The sequence below is a fragment of the Papio anubis genome, chromosome 1, assembly GCF_008728515.1.
Source record: "Papio anubis isolate 15944 chromosome 1, Panubis1.0, whole genome shotgun sequence".
In the NCBI taxonomy this organism is placed as follows: domain Eukaryota; kingdom Metazoa; phylum Chordata; class Mammalia; order Primates; family Cercopithecidae; genus Papio; species Papio anubis.
Window position 1 is genome coordinate 84195468 of NC_044976.1, and position 19689 is coordinate 84215156.

General features: G+C 37.0%; 1 protein-coding gene across 7 annotated transcripts in view; it reads right to left on the minus strand.

The window, feature by feature from the left end:
- Positions 1 to 19689, minus strand: part of COL24A1 (collagen type XXIV alpha 1 chain) — a 386758-nt gene that overhangs the window by 105859 nt on the left and 261210 nt on the right. For all 7 annotated transcript variants that reach the window (XM_031650448.1, XM_031650446.1, XM_021943525.2 and 4 more), the window contains 5 exons: positions 18574 to 18627; positions 16688 to 16741; positions 16070 to 16123; positions 14699 to 14752; positions 14432 to 14539 (listed from right to left, as the gene is read on the minus strand). In XM_031650448.1, coding sequence (XP_031506308.1) covers positions 14432 to 14539; positions 14699 to 14752; positions 16070 to 16123; positions 16688 to 16741; positions 18574 to 18627 — 324 coding nt within the window. The remainder of the gene's footprint in view (positions 1 to 14431; positions 14540 to 14698; positions 14753 to 16069; positions 16124 to 16687; positions 16742 to 18573; positions 18628 to 19689) is intronic.

Below are 19689 nucleotides of genomic sequence, written 5' to 3' on the forward strand. Positions count from 1 at the left end.
TTGGAAATTGCATTTTAAAATATCTAACTGCTTGTTGCTGGTGAAAAAGAATGGAACCTATTTTTGTATATCACTTTTATTTATGTATTTAGAGACACTGTCTTGCTATGATGCTCAGGCGGGACTTGAACTCCTAGGAACAAGCAATTCACCCACCTCAGCCTCTCGAGTTACTGGAAGTACAGATGCATGCCACAGTAACCACAGTTATTATTATTATTATTTTTTCTGTCTAACTTTTATTTTAGGTTCAAGGGGCACATTTGCAGGTTTGTTATGTGGGTAAATTATGTGTTACATGGATTTGGTATACAGATAATTTTGTTACCTAGGTAATCAGCACAATACCCAATAAGCAGTTTTTCAATCCTCACCCTCCTCCCACCCTTCACTCTCAAGCAGGCCCTGATGTTAATTGCTCCCTTCTTTGTGTCCATGTGTACTCAAGGTTTAGCTCCAACTTATGGAGAACATGTGGTATTTGGTTTTCTGTTCCCACATTAATTTGCTTAGGATAATGGCCTCTAGCTGCATCCATGTTGCTGTTAAGGACATGATCTTGTTCTTTTTCTGTGGCTGCATAGGATTCCATGATGTATACATACCACATTTTTTTTTAAGCCAGTCCACTGTTGATGGAGATCTAGGTTGATTCCACGTCTTTAATATTGTGAATGGCACTGCTCTGAAGATAAATGTGCATGCATCTTTATGGTAGAACAGTTTATATTCCTTTGGGTATATACGCAGTAATGGGATTGCTGGGTCGAATGGTAGTTCTTTTTAAGTTCTTTGAGAAATCTCCAGACTATTTTCCACAGTAGCTGAGCTAATTTACATTCCCACTAGCTGTGTATAAGTGTTCGCTTTTCTCTGAAACTTCACCAGCATCTGTTATTTTTTGACTTTTTAATAACAGCCATTCTGACTGGTATAAGATGGTATCTCATTGTGGTTTCGATTTGCATTTCCCTAATGATTAGTGACATTGAGCATTTTTTCATATACTTGATGGCCACATGTATGTCTCTTTTGAGAAGTGTATGTTCAAGTCCTTTACCCATTTTTAATGGGGTTGTTCATTTTTTGCTTATTAAGTTCTTTACAGATTCTGGATATTAGACCTTTGTTGGATGCATAATTTGCAAATATTTTCTCCTGTCCTTAGGTTGCCTGTTTACTCTTTTGACAGTTTCTTTTGCTGTGCAGAAACTCTTTAGTTTAATTAGGTTCACCTGTCAAGTTTTGTTTTTGATGCAATTGCTTTTGGAATCTTTGTCATGAAGTCTTTGCAAGGGCTGATGTCCAGAATACTATTCCCTAGGTTCTCTTCTAAGGTTTTTATAGTTTTGGGTTTTACATTTCAGTATTTAATCCATCTTAAATTGATTTTTGCATATGGTAAAAGGTAGGGGTCCAGTTTCAATCTTCTGCATACGCCTAGCCAGTTATCCCAGCACCATCTACTGAATAGGGTAAACTTTCCCCATTGCTTGTTATTATCAGCTTTGTCAAAGATCAGATAGTTGTAGTTGTGTGGCTTTATTTCTGGGTTCTCTAATCTGTTTCATTGGTCTGTGTAACTGTTTTTGTACCAGCACAATGTTGTTTTAGTTACTTGTAGTATAGTTTGAAGTCAGGTAGTAGGATGCCTCCAGCCTTATTCTTTTTGCTTAGGATTGCTTTGGCTATTTGGGCTCTTTTTTGGTTCCATAAGAATTTCAGAATGGCTTTTGCTAATGCTGTGAAAAATGTTCTTGGTAATCTGATAGGACTGGCATTGAGTCTTTAAATTGCTTTTGAGAAGTATGTCCATTTAAACAATATTGATTCTTCCTATCCATGAGCATAGAATGGTTTTACATTTGTTGTGTTGTCTGATTTCTTTCAGCAGTTTCTTGTAATTCTAATTGTAGAGATCTTTCACCTTCCTGGTTACTGCATTCCTAGTTTTTTTTTTGTTTTTTGTTTTTTTTTTTTGAGACAAAGTCTCACTCTGTCACCAGGCTGGAGTGCAGTGGTGCGATCATGGCTCACTGCAACCTCCATCCGCTGGGTTCAAGCGATTCTCCTGCCTCAGCCTCCTGAGTAGCTAGGACTACAGATGTGCACCATCACGCTCAGCTAATTTTTGTATTTTTAGTAGAGAAGGGGTTTCACCATGTTGGCCAGGATGGTCTTGATCTCTCAACCTTGTGATCCACCCGCCTTGGCCTCCCAAATATTCCTAGGTATTTTATTCTTTTTGTGGCTATTATGAGTGGCATTAAATTCTTGATTTGTTTCTCAGCTGGGATGTTATTGGTGTATAGAAATGCTATTAATTTTTGTACATTGATTTTGTATTCTGAAACTTTGCTGAAGTTGTTTATCAGATCTAGAAGCCTTTGAGCAGAGACTATGGGGTTTTCTAGGTGTAGAAACATATAATCTGCAAAGAGTTTGACTTCCTCTTCTCCTATTTGGACGCCTTTTATTTCTTTCTCTTGTCTGATTGCTCTGACTGAGAGTTCCAGTACTATATTAAGTAGGTGTGGTGAGAGTTCCATCTCTCAAGGGGAATGTTTCCAGCTTTTGCCTATTAGGTATAACATTGGCTGTGGCTTTGTCATAGATGACAGTTATTATTTTGAGGTATGTACTTTCAATGTCAAGTTTGTTGAGGGTTAACATGAAGGCATGTTGAATTTTACTGAAAGCTTTTTCTGCACCTATTGAGATGATTGCATGGTTTTTGTTTTTAGTTCTATTTATGTGATTAATCACATTTGTTAATTTGCATATGTTGAACCAATCTTGCATCCCAGGAATAAAGCCTACTTGATCGTGATGGATTAGCTTTTTGATGTGCTGCTAAATTCAGTTTGCTAGTATTTTGTTACAGATTTTTGCATCTATGTTCAACAGGGATATTGACCTGAAGTCTTCTCTTTTTGTTGTATATCAGAATGATGCTGGCCTCATATAATGAATAAGGGAGGAATTCCTCCTACTCAATTTTTTGGAATGGTTTCAGTAGGATTGGTACCAGCTCTTCTTTATATCTCTGGTAGAATAATGCTGTCAATCTGATCCTAGGCTTTTTCTGGTTGGTAGGTTTCTAAATTACTGATTCAATTTCAGAACTCATTATTGGTCTGTTCGGGGTTTCAGTTTCTTCCTGGTTCAGTCTGTTTCCAGGAATTTATGTATGTTTCCAGGAATTTATGAATTTCTTCTAGGTTTTCTGGTTCGTGTGCAGAGAGGTGTTCGTAACAGTCTCTGAGGTTTTTTGTATTTCTGTGGTATTGATGGTAACATCCCCTTTGTCATTTCTGAATGTGTTTATTTGGATCATCCCCCTGTTTTTCTTTATTAGTCTAGCTAGTGGTCTGTAAATCTTATTTATTCTTTCAATAAATGAAGTTTTGGTTTTGTTGATCTTTTGTATGTTTTTCAATAAATGAAGTTTTGGTTTTGTTGATCTTTTGTATGCTTTATTCTCATCTCCATTTTGTTCAGTTCAGCTCTGATTTTGGTTATTTCAGCTTTTGGGTTGTTTTGCTCCTGTTTTTCTAGTTCCTCTAGGTGCGATGTTATGCTGTTAATCAGATATTTTTCTAACTTTTTAATGTAGGTATTTAGTGCTATAAACTTTCCTCTTAACACTGCTTTAGCTGTATCCCAGATATTTTTGTATATTGTATCACGGTTTTCATTAGTTTCAAAGAATTTCTTGATTTCTGCTTTAATTTCATTGTTTACCTAAAAGTCTTTCAGGAGCAGACTGATTAATTTCCATTTAATGGTATGGTTTTGAGAGATCTGTATTCTAATGATTCCTAAATTATATCACCTGTTCTCACTCCATCACTGACCTTCTGATTACCCTACCTAATGATAGCTCTTTGCATTTCTATTTGGTGTCTTAAACTTTACGCACCCAAAGCCAAAGTCTCAAAATCCCTCCTGCTAATCCTAAACTGCTTTCCTCCTACTCTTCCCCACCTCCACTGTAATGAGGCAAAATTTGAAAATTAGTAAAATGGTTTTCTATCTTGCCTCTTTGAATATGAGGACTTTGCCTGTTCAGCCTCAGGTGTCTGTATGCCCAAAGGCTGAATGCCTTAAAATAGTATTTTCTATTTTCCTTGTTTCCAACTTTTAACATTTCACAAGTTGAGTCTGGAGCACCTAGCACACAAAGCTGTCCTGTGATAGAAAAGACACTTTCCATGTATTACCATAAGGCTTTTACTAGATGTTAGAAGGATGAGAATGTAACACAGGGGAAGTAAAGATAAGCACAGAGGTTTTGTTTGTTTGTTTTGGCTCCAGGAGAATGTGGGAAGGCAAAGGAGGAGAGAGAGACACATTTTCCCTTTTCTGAGTTTTGTCAGAGAGAGATCTTTGTTCCCGACTACTCCTTTGGAATTTGGAAAGGTATCTTCTGTAGATATCACCTGGTGTGTAGCCCCATCAATATGATTACTCAACAAAGTCAAAATGAGGAAGACCATATGGTTACATTTTCCTGAGCTACTCTTCGATTCCTATATGATGTAGATGGCAACTCAGAAACAGCTGGGAAGTTCATGGCAGGAACAGGGTGATCACTACTCTAGGAATATATAGCTCTACAATAAGGGCTGAAGAGCAGGTTTCCTTGGCTAGTACTGAATAAGGACCACAGCAGACCTCAGAGACATCTATAGAAATTAGTGGGACCTGATGTGAGACCAGTTCAGCAAGGGAATCCTCTTCTCCAAAAAAAAAAAAAAAAAAAAAAAAGAAAATTACTAGACACAAACATCATCACCAGAAACCATCAGGGTAGGCAGTGAGGGAAGATTACCCTGTCCCAATTAGCATGAATAACAACTGCATCAATATCCAAGGCATCCTCATCCTTGCCATCACAAGACACATAGACTCAATGTTGGAAAGGAGTAAAAAAGAGAGGTCAAGGACTCAAGTTTGAGCACCTGAAGAAACTACTACTTTATATGATTAGATTAAGTTTAAGCATTCAACTGGATCAGATTTTAAATTTTCTCTTTGCCTGCTGCCATCCGCCCCCCAACCCCACTGCATTCCACTAATCAGTAAGTAGCAGCTTGTGAGAAAAAGCAGATGAGCCAGAAATAAATAAGTTACATATTTGCATATCTCTAAGTACAAATTTGTTGCTCTGTTACACATTTAATGGCATGATCATCCATTCAGTTGCTCAGGCTAAAATCTAGGGTTTATTATTTATTACTTTATCCCATCTTCTCAACATCTAAACCAGTAGCAAATTCAGTCAGCTATGCCTCTAAAATATGTTTTGAATCTGATCATTATTCACTATCACTGTGTTTTCTCAATCCAAGCCACCATCATTTTTCATCTAGACTACTGCCAAAGTTTTATAAGTGGTTTGGTCTACTTTTAACCCCATAGTCCACTTCTTCACAATAGCCCAAATAATCACTAACAATTTTAATCATACCCTTCTCTCTGTTCAAAACCTTCCACATGACTGTCCATTGCAATGAGAATAATCACTAAACCTCCTAACATGGTCTATAATACCCTATGATCTGACCCCTACCATTTCTCTGACATCATGTTTTCCAATTATTTATTATAATCTAGACACAGGGCTCTTTCCCATTTTTTTCTTTCCTTTTTTAAAAAATAGATCAAGACCCCTTCTGCCTTAGGGCCTTTGCATTAGATATTCCCTCTATTTAGAAATCTCTTTTCCTCAGATAATCACATAGGTGGCTTTCTCTATGCTTAGGTGCCTGTCTCAATGCAGCCTCAGGTAGTACTTCTGTGATCACGCCAAACAGGTAACCCCTTTACCTAGTCACTCCACATCCCAGTAACATATTTTCTCCCTTCCTTCCTTCCCTCCCTCCTTCCCTCCTTCCTTCCTTCCTTCCTTCCTTCCTTCCTTCCTTCCTTCCTTCCTTCCTTCCTTCCTTTCCTTCCTTCCCTCCCTCCCTCTCTTCCTCCCTCCCTCTCTCACTCCCTCTCTCCCTCCCTCCTTCCCTTCCCTTCTTCCCTCCTTCCTTCCCTTCCCTTCTTCCCTCCTTCTCTTCCCTTCTTTCCCTTTTCTCTCTATCTTTTCCTTCCTTCCTTCCCTCCCTCCCTCTTTTCTTTTCTTCCTTTTTTTTCTTCCTTTCCTTCCTTCTTTTCTTCCTTTCCTTTCCTTTCCCTTCCTTCCTTCCTTCCTTCCTTCCTTCCTTCCTTCCTTCCTTCCTTCCTTCCTTCCTTCCTTCCTTCCTTCCTTCCTTCCTTCTTGCCTGCCTGCCTTCCTGCCTTCCTTCCTTCCTTCCTTCCTTCCTTCCTTCCTTCCTTCCTTCCTTCCTTCCTTCCTTCCTTCCTTCCTCTTTCTTTCTCTTTTTTCTTTTCTTTTCTTTTCTTTCTTTTTGACGGTCTTGCTCTGTCACTAGGCTAGAGTGCAGTGGCATGATCATGGCTCACTGCAGCCCTGACCTCCCAGCAATCTCAAGCAGATGCTCCCACCCCAGCCTCTAAAGTAGCTGGGACCACAGGTGTAAGCCACCACACCCAGCAAACTTTTAAATTTTTTTGGTAGAGATGGGGGTTTCTTTATGTTGCCCAGGCTGGTCTTGAACTCCAGGGCTCAAGTGATCCTCCCATCTCAGCCTCCCAAAGTGCCGGGTTTATAGGCATGAATCACTGCACTCAATCTTTATTTCCTTCACAGCACTTATCACTACCAGAATTATCACTCATGTTCAAATTGTCTTCCCACATTAGAATACAAATTCCTATATATTTCATGACAGCATGAACCTTGTCTGTTTTGTTCACTGCTGTAACATTAACATTTATAACTGTGCCTGGCTTAATAAATATTTAACGAATCAATAAATGAGTGACAGAATGGATGCCCAAAGTTGAAAATAGCCCTAATCAGACAGTAAGTTAGTCTATTACGTATTCACTTGTAAGAAAATAACATTTTAAAGAACATGCATTAAATGTCGAAAGTAAAACCAAGGTTTGTGAGTAAAAGGCAAAGTATAGTGAGAGATTTTAATAATATTTTTCAGCTTCTGGGGAACAGAACATATGAATCTATTAGGAAATTTTTGCACAGTAAACTTCTGCACATATTTAACAAACCCATTATGTATGAGAAAAGGGGTTGCCTTTTTCTATATGGTATTTTCTTGTTATTATAATCAGAAAGAACCCCCTGGTTATTTGTTCAGTATTTTTCTCTTCAAGGATATGTTGTTGTTTTATTTTTTTAGGAGGAAGTGTAAATTTCCACTGCTAGTAGGCTAGTTTATTTTAGTGCTTTTCCTGAAATGTGTAAATAATATTTTGCTCCAAAATGTTGGCTTTTAAAAGTTAACATTGCCCACTGCAACCCATTTATGTATCCAGAGGTTTCCAGGGCATATAGGAAAAATAGCAACTTTTTTTTTTACAATGTGCATGCTAAAATGGATTTATTCAATAATTACAGAAAGAAGAATGCTATTTTTTTGATGTGTGCCTACAGTCCCAGCTATTTGGGAGGCTGAGGCAGGAGAATTCCTTGGGCCCAGGAGTTTACGTCCAGCCTGGGCAACATAGGAAGACCCCATCTTTTTAAAAATGCTATTTTATACAATTTATATATGTCATTTATCTATGTCATGTTGATTGAGAATAGTCAGCTTGATGTTGCTTACTAATAAAATAGAGGAACCAGTTGAGATTCCCTATTTTAGACTTTGCGAAAGTAGCTGTTTTATCTCAGAAGTATCACATCAAATCTATTTTTTAAAACAGACTTATTGAGGAATAATTCACATTTACATATGTGGCAGTCACGATATGTATATATTCATACATGATATCCACATATCATGTATATGAATTATGTGCCCATTTAATGTGTACAATTCGACGATTTTTAGTATATTCACATAGTTGAACAACCATCACCAAAATCAATTTTAGAACATTTTCCTCACTCCCCCCCAAAATCTCATTATCATAAGAAGTCACTCCCCATTTCTTTCTAACCCCTCTAGCCCTAGGCAACCACTAATCCACTTTCTGTGTGTATAGATTTGCCTATTTATGATATTTCCTATAAAAGTACAATATGTGGGCCGGGTGCAGTGGCTCACACCTGTAATCCCAGCTCTTTGGGAGGCAGAGAGATTGAGACCAACCTGGCTAACACGGTGAAACCTGGTCTCTACTAAAAATACAAAAAATTAGCTGGGCATGGTGGTGGGTACCTGTAGTTCCAGCTACTCGGGAGGCTGAGGCAGGAGAATGGTGTGAACCCAGGAGGCGGAGCTTGCAGTGAGCCGAGATCGTGCCACTGCACTGTGGCCTGGGCGACAGAGCAAGACTCCGTCTCAAAAAAAAAAAAAAAAAAGTACAATATGTGGTTTCTAGTGAATTGTTTCTTTCATTTAGCATAATGTTTTCAAGGTTCATCTATGTACCATGTACTAGTACACCATTTCTTTTTAATGTCAAACAATATTTCACATGTTATTTATTAATTCATCAGGTGATGTCCATTTGGGTTGTTTCTACTTTTTGGCTCTTGAGAATCATGTGCTGTGAAAATTCATGTACAAGTTTTTGTTTAAATGCAATTCTCTTGGACATATATACCTAGAAGTGGAATTGCTGGGTAATATGTTAAGTTCACGTTTAACATTTTGCAGAACTGACAAAGTGGTTTACAAAGAAACTGCAGATTTTATATCTCATCAGCAATGTATAATGGTTCCAATTTCTCTATATCCTCATTAACACTAACCATCCTAGTAGGTATGAAGTGATATCTCACTGTGGTTTTTATTTGCATTTTCCTGATATTTGTAATGATATTGAGCATCTTTTCATGTACTTATTAGCCATTTGTATATCTTCTTTGGAGATATTTAAGTCTGTCCATTTTTCATTTATGTTAATTATCTTATTATCATATTGTTAATATATTCTGGATATGAGTCCCTTATCATATATGATTTTCAAATATTTTCTCCCATTATGTGGGTTGACATTTTACTTTCCTGATTGTGTCCTATGAACCAAAAAGCTTTTAATTTTAATGAAGTCCAATTTATCATGAAGACATACTCCTATGTTTTCTTCTAAGACTTTTACAGTTTTAGCTCTTACATTTAGGTCTGTGACTCATTTTGAGTTCATTTTTTTTGTAGCATAAGGAAGGGTTCAACTTTATTCTTTTGCATGTGGTTATCCAGTTGTTCCAGCACTATTTGGTGAAAAGACCATTCTTTCTCTCATTGAATTGTCTTGGCGTATGATGTGCTTTTCTAAATGAAATTTATTTTGTTCTTTTCCTGTAATTTGTTTCATTTCTTGAGACAGCCAATAACACTAACCACACTTTGAATAAAACCCAAATTTCTTATCATAGCTTAAAAAGTCCTTCATGATCTACTTCCTACCTATTTCTTCAAGCTCATCTCAAACAACTTTTCACTATTTATTATGCTGCAGCTGTAATAGCTTCCTTTCAGTTTCCTAAAAATACTTAGCTCATTCTCACCTCTATATCTCGGCCCTTGCTGCTTCATCCATCTTGAAGGATCTTCCCACAGTTCTTTGCATGATGGGTTCCTTTTTATTCTTCATGTCTCAATATAACTGTCCCCTATTCAGAGAAGCCTTCTCTCACTACCCTAGCTGAAATATGTTCTCTATCTTTAACTAGTTGACTTTTCTACCCATCATCAGTTATTCTCTTTCATTACTATGTTTATTTCCATTATTGTATTATCACAGTCTGCAGTGATCTTTTAATCTGTCAGTCTTCTTCATCAGATTATAACATTTGAGGATCAGGAAACTTGGTAGTCTTGTTCCCCACTGTATCCCTAATGTTTAGTAGAGTTCTTGGCTTACAGAAGGTACTCAAAAACCTCACTGAATTCACAAATGAACAAAAATATTTTATAGAATCACAGTCTGTAAGGCTGAATAAAAGTTTAGAAAATCTAAGACCATGCATTTTTTAAAGCCTTAGAACCTTTACTTCCTAGAAAATCTATGTTAAAAATCTATGTTAAAAAAACATACAAGGATCTTTCCTGATAGATACAGGAATAGAAAAAAATGGGGCCCTGCTAACTTAGTATCCCTCCTGACACAACCATCTTGGGAAGTTCTGCATAGCTCCAACCCCTTTATTTTGTGTCATGTGTGAACATATAAATTAAAGAATGACTCACTCAACAATGTACAGCTCTTTAGTGGGAGATCAGGGACACAGTGGTCAGTGCAGGGCTTGCTATTTGTGTTGCTTTATGATGAAACTGTTCAGAATAAACAAGCCTAACACCAGAGTCACAGAAACCATTCCGAAGATAAAGATTTAGATAATCATTTACTCCATAATGCCACTTACTGCCATTGACCCTAAATTCCCAACTGATTGTTTCCAAGGAAACTGTTAGAAACAAGAAACATGTATATCTTATCGTTCTTTTCTAACTATTGATATTCTTCTCATCTTTATGACTTCACTTTTAAGATCTTATTTAAAAAACTTATTTGACAAGGTCACTTTATTTCATTTTATTTTCCCTTAAGATATTCACCTCTACCTATTATCATACCACCTTAAACAGGTAGTAAAAACCACATTTCAATAAAACCAACCAAATTTTCTCCTAAACATATGAAACAGGACAATTTCATTTTAATACATCCAACTTTGGAGTTGATAGTTGCATGTCTGCTCAGATCTTAGATAACACAGTGGTAGATTTTTTAGCATAGATAACAGACCATAAGTCTGGCAGATGTTTCTTTTCAGATGCTTCTTTTCAGATGCTTCCCAATTCTTTTCTCATGCAGAGTTATGCATTTAGGCAACTGAACATTTTAGCACAAGATTCAAGCATAAAATATACAATTTTTTTTTTTCTGTTTAAAGAAATCTAACTCCTGGATTTGGAATTCATTACTGATGCTTCTCTTGCTTTATTTTTTCAATCCAGATCTCATTCTTCAGTCTTCTAGGAAGTAAGGAGATCTTTTCTTTTCTTGAAAAAAAAAAAGTTTTATTTCTTTCTCTTACTCTCTTTCTTATTTATTTTGTAAGACTCCAAGGTAGCATCTTTGTGACACTGCCTAAGGAATAATTTTTAAAGTGCAAAAATAAATCCGGCATTAGGCTGTCTGATTAAGCAATAGTTCCTTGGATCGCAAAATTCTTTTGAAAAAATATGCCATGGTATTTTTATTGAGTTTATAAGCTGAAAGCCATTTAAAATTCCAAGGAGAACAACAAAAAGAATAAAAAAACACACATGTGGTGTTACTAAAAAAAGGCACCAAAGATGTGTACTAGGCATGATTTTTCCTGGGAAAAATTATGAAGCAGATGAAATCTGTGTTTATCATTTTTCCATGACTTGTTTTGAGTACCTTTTCCATCTCTGCTCTACTCGTCACTAACTGTCATACTGTATCATTCCTCTTTGGGATTCCTTGCTGTGTTATTCTATGGTATATGTTTAGAACTTCCCTTTTCTTAATTCTGTTTTTCCCCTCCCTACAAACACTTAGGATTCTGCTAGAGAACTATGCTAGTTGAGTTTTTAAAAATACATGCTAAAATATGAATAACTGTTGATGGCTTTTCCAACCTAAAAACAAATTTGACAAGAATTATCAGGAAGATAATCACACTTTCTTGGCATTTGTTACTTGGCTTCTCTGTGGGTACAGGCGTGATGCTAATGGAAGAGGGATGAGTCCTTTAACAAATATGAAAATTATTAAGAACTCTAGAGAGGAAAAATATGGGGCCAAAGCTGGTTAACCTATGGGTAAGCAAGGCTTAGAGACACAAATCCAGAAAATAAAGAAAGTTCTTTAATGGCTGGGTGTAGTGGCTCACGCCTGTAACTCTAGCACTTTGGGAGGCCAAAGTGGGAGGATCACTTGAGTTCAGGAGTTTGAGACCAGCCTGGCCAACATGGTGAAACTCCGTTTCTTATAAAAATACAAAAATTAGGTGGGCATGGTGGTGGGTGCTTGTACTCCCAGCTACTCGGGAGATTGAGGCAGGAGAATCGCTTGAACCCGGGAGGGAGAGGTTGTAGTGAGCCAAAATCGTGCCACTGAACTTCTGGGTGACAGAGTGAGACTCTGTCTAAAGGAAAAGATTCTTTATTAACAATTTCTTTAGTGATTTCTTTATTCTTTAGTAAATAAGTAAAGCAGTGCCATCTGCTATATTACCTTGTACAAATCTCTTAGCTTTTTCTACGTTTTTTTCCCAGTTGTAAAATAGGAAATAATAACATCTATAGGTTATTGGGAGGATTCTATGACAGTATATAAATGAAATTATATTGTTTAACGTTTGGACTAATGATGTCTAAGATAATTTTGGGGGCTGGGTGCGGTGGCTCACACCTGTATTCCCAGCACTTTGGGAGGCCGAGGCTGGTGGATCAGTTGAGGTCAGGAGTTTAAGACCAGCCTGACCCACATGGTAAAACCCCGTCTCTACTAAAAATATAAAAATTAGCCCGTCATGGTGGTGCATGCCTGTAGTCTCAGCTAATCTGGAGGCAGAGGTAAGAGAATCTCTTGAACCCGGGAGGCAGAGGTTGCAGTGAGCCTAGATTGTGCCATTGAACTCCAGCCTGGGTGACAGAGTGAGACTCCATCTCATAAATAAATAAACAAATAAATAATTTTGGGGATTCCTAAGTACTTTGTATTTGCTGTAGTGGAACACCCATCACAGTTCTTCAGGACTGGGAGCAGGACAGAGAAGAAATGGGCACTTTATTACTATTGTAAAACTGAAGAGAAAAAAGTTGCCATTTGCCAGTGCTCAAAAATATCTGATACTTCTGGTTTATCTTCATTCCTCAAATGTTATTTTGAAATATGCCATTATTTGGGGGTAGATGTACTATAATATTATTTTAATTGCTGCTAAAGGAATTATAGTCATTGATAAAAATGAATGGTGAGACAGCTAGCTTGCGTTTCATTTATGATATTTTTTGTTTTCTTCCAGATAGAGCTTTCCTCTTAGTCCTGTAAACCTAACTGAACTGATTGGGGCAGGGCCCATTCAATGATCTGCAGGTTAGAAACCAGAGGAAAACAGAAGGACAGAAAAAAAGTTGAAAATTATAAACTCTGTAAACCATTACTTTGTCTTCCAGTCTGCCTGCATGATCAGTTTACTCATAATTAGTTCCTCAGTCTTTACTGAGCTCCCATGTGGAAATACTGGAGCACAGAAGCACTGTGGTTTATGGGAAGGAGTAAAGACAGAGCATCTGGTTTTGAAGAGCTATGCTTTCTCTTGGGGAAGAGACCCACATGCTTAAATGTTGCAATGTTTAAAAGGCAGAATAAAACTGCCAGAGTACAGAAGAAAGAGAAACCATTTTCTGGTAGGGTCAAAAGGGATGACTCCCAAGATAGGAGAATACCTCCGAAGGCAAGAACATTTAGAGAAGTAAAGACAATAACTCTGAGGAGAACCCATGTTTAAAGATATGAGACAAGAAAAAGGGAACAGTAAAATGAAACAATAGAATGACCAGATAGGCTATAATATGGAAGACTATAATAAATATAAATTAAGCATTTAAGCAAAAAGGATGCTATTCTCTCTCTCTCTCTCTCTCTCTCTCTCTCTCTCTCTCTCTTTTTAGATGGAGTCTCCCTCTGTCTCCCAGGTTGGAGTGCAGTGACATGATCTTGGCTCATTGTAACCTCCGCCTCCCCGGTTCAAGCGATTCTCCTGCCTCAGCCTCCTGAGTAGCTGGAATTACAAGCATGCACCGTGGCGCCCATCTAATTTTTGTATTTTTAGTGGAGAAGGGGTTTCACCATGTTGGCCAGGCTGGTCTATAACTCCTAACCTCAGTTGATCCACCCACTTTGCCTTCCCAAAGTGCTGGGATTACAGGACTGACCATTATTCTTATTATTTGTTCACATCTTCCATTTGTCTTGAGGTGAGATAATTTGTTCAATATGATGTTTAGAACTTCCCTTGAAGGAATAACAAAATTTATTATAACAAATAAGTAATAAAAAATGCTTGCAAAGAATTTCTTGTTTCATCCTGGAGCTGGGATATTACTCTACAACAATAATGTCCGTTATAGGAATATAGATCCAAAATATTTAATCAAACTAAGTTCAAGACAACATAAAACATTCCTTTATAAATGCCTTATGACAGAAGTTACATGGCTTATGGGCAAAGCATCTTTCCTCTTTGGATCTTAGGAGGGCTGATAATCAGTTCTTGACTTGTCCTTCTCTCAAGCCACAGTTCCACATATACAATTACCCACTGGATATATAAGGAGGTCAGAGCGTGTGTAGGTGTGTGCATGTGTACACATACAGGCAGTGAATTCACTTAGTATTTGAAAGTGAACCCAGCAGTACTTACTGGAAGGCCCATTTGGCCTGATCTACCCAAGGGCCCTATAATTCCTGGTAAGCCCATGTCTCCTTTTTCTCCATCCTCTCCAGGAAGTCCCCTTCCTCCTGAAACTCCCTGTAATGCAATAAAAAACTTTTTTATAAAAGAATACAGTGAAATAATTATGCCAACAAAAAGCAGGTTTTTGTTTGCCACACAAAAATAATGATGTCTAATATTTTAAAGATTTTACAAAGCATCTATTTTATATATAATGTTAAAAGTATAATTTACCTTTAACCCATCTTTTCCTTGGAGACCTTCTTCTCCAGGAGCTCCTGGTTCACCCTATTTTGTAGCAGAAACAGTACGATGGAATTTTTTTTGCTATATCATTTATCTTATTTTATTTTTAGCCCACTGCATATATGGAAAATAACAAATTTGTGTTCACTTATTTCTATTACTTTATCTCTAAAGAGGATTTGACAGTATAATGAGCACGATTTAATTGGCCTTGAATAGCTCTGAAGATGCTTTCATGATTCAGAGTGTCATAAATTCAAATATAAAATGATCCCAGAATATTAGTAAATTTTAGATAATTAAAGTAATATACATCCATTTAGTAGCTCTAGAATTTTACACAGCTAGACTTGTGTTTTTGAGTTCAAGAAATGTAAATACTGCATCTCATAAAATTATAGTGCTTTGCTATATTGAATTTACATGGGCTAATATAATTTGATTCAGTTATGACCACTCTACCAGATTTTTAGAGTTTCCACATTTTCTCCCTTTCAATAGAGAGGTAAAGATTAAGGCTCTGGTACATTATTTAGTTGTCTTTTAGATATGGAACTTGCAGAAATGTAGAGCCATACTTTACAAAGCTATTAAAGTAGGACTGGCTTTCTTGATACTGAAATTATTTAAAAGTAAATTAATTAGTGCATCTTTATCGTTGCTCCATCTTTTCTATCACTGACATTTCTATTATCCTCACTTCTCATTCACCCCACTCCACACAAAAAAGGGAATGTAAAAAGAAAGAAGCCAGATACAAAATATATCTCCCTACTTTGCCTTTTAGTGAACAAATGTCTCTTAAAATTATCTTGGGCACCATTATCTTAGGAAACAACTCCTTACCACAGCTCAGAATAAAGGCTATCTATATTAGGATAACTTCTCAAAGCTATCTAACTGCAACAATTTGCAATTATGGCCTTGCATCTTGTTAACCCTGCATGATCATAGGTTTGATTTTTTTAGAGCAAATTAAATCTATAAATTAGATTTCAATCTTTTATCTGTCTTGTTAGGTCACGAACTATTCTGAGAGTTGATCACTGGTACTTGTGAATTTCTTCTTAATGCTGACGTTAGTGACAATCACAGTGACTCCACGTTTTTGGTAAGGGTTTTACAAAGTATGCCTGATTTTGAGAAAAGGACATACGAGGTTAAGACTCTAAATACTACTAAATTAGAATAGGGACAAGATTTGGCATGCAGCTTTTGAAATTATGAAATAAAACCAAACACTTTCTATAATGTATCAGAAAGGTTTATTATCCTATTTTTTGAGTGTTTAGACTAATAAGTTTTGAGTCTCTGAAAGAAGCGGGTTAGTGTATTAAAGAGTTTCCAGTGGGCACTCACTCGCAAACCTGGTTCCCCAGTTTCTCCAACACTTCCTGCAGGTCCAACATCTCCCTGAGGAAACAAAGGGAAAGATTAAACTCTTTTCTACTAAGACTGCATGGCTAATTATGGAGGGCATGTCATAAGGCACGGTTCCCCAACGCCTGGGCCGTAGAGGGCACCTGTCCAAGGCCTGTAAGGAACTGCGCCGCACAACAGGAGGTGAACAGCTGGTGACACAGCATTACTGTCTGAGCTCCACCTCCTGACAGATCAGTGGCAGCATTAGATTCTCACAGAAGCATGAACTCTACTGTGAACTGTGCATTTGAGGGATCTGGGTTGCACAATCTTTATGAGAATCTAATGCCTGATGATCTAAGGTGGGACAGTTTCATCCTGAAACCATCCCCTGCTCCGCTTCCATCTGTGGAAAAACTCTCTTCCATGAAACTGGTCCCTGGTGCCAGACAAATAGGTTGGGGACTGCTGTCATAAGGAATAGGAGTTCCAAATTTTTCTCTGGGGGCTTCCACCTTCTTTCAAGTTGGCAAATGTAGGGGACTCAATGGTAGCAAGTGTAGGGGATTCAATGATGAAAGTTTAGAGACTCTCCATTATTTTTTAGAAGGTTACCTTTGCACCTGGTTCACCTTGCAGACCAGACTCTCCCTCAATGCCTGGAGGTCCCTATAAGAGAATAATTTGACACATTACAAAGGCAACAGCAATCTCATGAGAAGATGGTGGTAACACTGAACTCAAGGGTGAGACACCTGTGTCCAAAAGGGCATAATTGCTGTCCCTTTATCAACTTCATAGCATAAGTACAGATACTTTCTGACACCATTTAATAGTTCAAATGTAAAGACAACTTCATCTAAAATTAGGACTTTCAAGATCCATTTCTTCTAATCCTCTCTGTCATCCTTTAAACTTCATCCAAAGCGATTTGTTCTTCCTTTCCCTTTCTGTAGTGCCTTCAGGAATCTACTTACTTAAAAAATTCATTTTTCTTTGTTGGTTTCATAAAAATATCATGCAAATAAGAGATAAATTTATTCACATTATAGAAGACACACACAGACAGACAGACAAACAGACACACACACACACACACACACACACACACACACCTTCTTTTCCAGCCTTCTTTCATGGTGGGTCCATTTTTGTTGGGAAGCTTTCAGTTTTCTTTACTTTGAGAACATACAAGTTCTTGCAACCTCTGGCTATTTCCAGGCCTAAAGTTCCTACTATTGCTGATGTTACAACTATTTTTGTCTCCAAGAGACATTTACCTTATTTGTGAGCATGCTACGTGTGCCCCTCCCTTCCCTTGAGGGAGGAGAAGAGTTTTATTGGGGACACAGGTGAACAGGTCTGCAGAAATTAAGTTATGTAAACCATTATTTACCATGTTAAGAAATTGGCATTTTATCCTAAAGGCCATGAGAACTCTTGAAACATTTAAAAGAAATGAATGATATAAGAAAGATAAACTGGCAACAAGTAGATGATGGAATTATAGGAGTTGGAGGAGACATGGCATGAGAGTGTAGGGGACAGTGCACTGGCAATAGGGATAAAGAGGAAAGGGTAGATTTAAGAAGAATGGGCAGGAGGAGGCCTATTCAAAAGGAAATGGTCACTGATTAGAGAGGATTAGGTAGAAGAAGGAGTCTAGGATGACTCTCTGTTTTGGGTTATTGGGTATAAGGGATATCTTTCATTGAGATGGGAATTAAACAGAGGAAGAACAGTGGGAAAGTAATGGATTTGGTTTAGATATTTTGAATTGTAGATGTCTGTGGGATATCTAGGCGGATGTTTAAAAAGATAACAGGAAATCAATAATTGAATCTGAGGAGAGAGGTATAAATACAGCTACCAAGTTGAGATCTATCAGAGTAAAATTGGTAATTAAAGTCACTGTAATAATATGATCACTAAGCCAAGGAAGTAAAAGGGCAACTTCATGTCAAGACTCAGAAAGGCTAATGAGAAGGTGAAGTGGCAAATCAAGACAGAGCAGTTACACAGCAGCCAAGGGAGCAGTTTCACAACAGCTAAATAAATCAAACATTAAATAAAATGTTTGATTTATTTAGTACTAAAGTTACAAACAATGGAAATAAAAGAATTGGATATTTATAACAAATTTGGCTTATAATTCCAAAATATATCCTAAATTGGGTAATGTCTCAGTATTCTCCTATATAGGGCATATAATATCTTAGAATGAAAGGTTTTCAAGTCAACTTTAAATCAGTGAAGGGAAAGCTCTATCTACTTTGTGTTCTGTCATCTCAATGAGGTAATTATTAGAGGAGAACTTCATATGTATAAAATTAGACATATAATAATCATCTCTGCTTTTAATGGAATTTTAGGCTTTTTTCTGAATATGAAACAATACTATGGAAGTATTCCTCATAATATATATCTAATTATTAATTTTACCCTAGAGCCTTACAAAAAGTAGAATATTTATGAACAAGAACGAGCCACAAAAAATTTACCTCAATGCCCATTTCTCCAGGAGGTCCAACATCACCTTGCAGTCCTCGCAGGCCCTATATTAAAATAAAATGTAAGATATGAGAATAAAAGTTTACTCTGGGTCAGTAAATGTATGCATCTGGATATGGGTTTTATAATAGGATACATATTTACATAATACATAATTATGTAAATACATAATACATAATTGTATAAATACATAATACATTTATCAACATATTACTATACTCTGTATAGACAAAATTATATCTTTAGTTGATTCGTGTGTGTGTGTGAGTGTGTGCGCGTGCGCGTGTTTTTGTTTCTTTTTTTTTTGAGACTGAGTTTCACTCTTGTTGCCCAGCTGGAGCGAAGTGGCACAGTCTCCACTCACTGCAACCTCCGCCTCCCAGGGTCAAGCAATTCTCCTGCTTCAGCCTCTCAAGCAGCTGGGATTACAGGCAACTGCCACCACGCTCGGCTAATTTTCATATTTGTAGTAGAGATGGGGTTTCACTATGTTGGCCAGGCTGGTCACGAACTCCTGACCTCAGGTGATCCACCTGCCTCAGCCTCCCAAAGTGCTGGGATTACAGGCGTGAGCCACCGCGCCCAGCCTCACATGTGTTTTTAAAATAAATTTACTAAGCTATGCTTGTATTACAAAGAAAAGAGTGGCATTCATTCTTTTATTCTCTAATTCACTCATTCATTCAATATTAAGCACCTCATAAGTATCATATATTGTGCTAAGCATTTTGACAAGGTATCTTATTTAATGTATGTGATAGTCATCCATCTACTTAAAATTCCTAGCAAATATGTGACAAAGAAATTTGCATCTTAAAGATGTAAATATATGATCTTTTTTTTACTGATTGTGTAGTTTTACCCCTCGAGAATGTCATACAGTTGGAATCATACAGCATGTAACCTTTTCATACTGACTTCAACTTAGTAGTATGCATTTAAGTTTCCTTTGTAAATTTTTGTGGCTTGATAGCTCATTTATTTTTAATGCTGAATAATATTCCATTGTATGGGTATACCACAGTTTGTTTATCCATTTATTCATTGGACATTGTTTTAGTTAACTGAGGATTCTATAACAAAATAGTATACATTAACAGCTTATA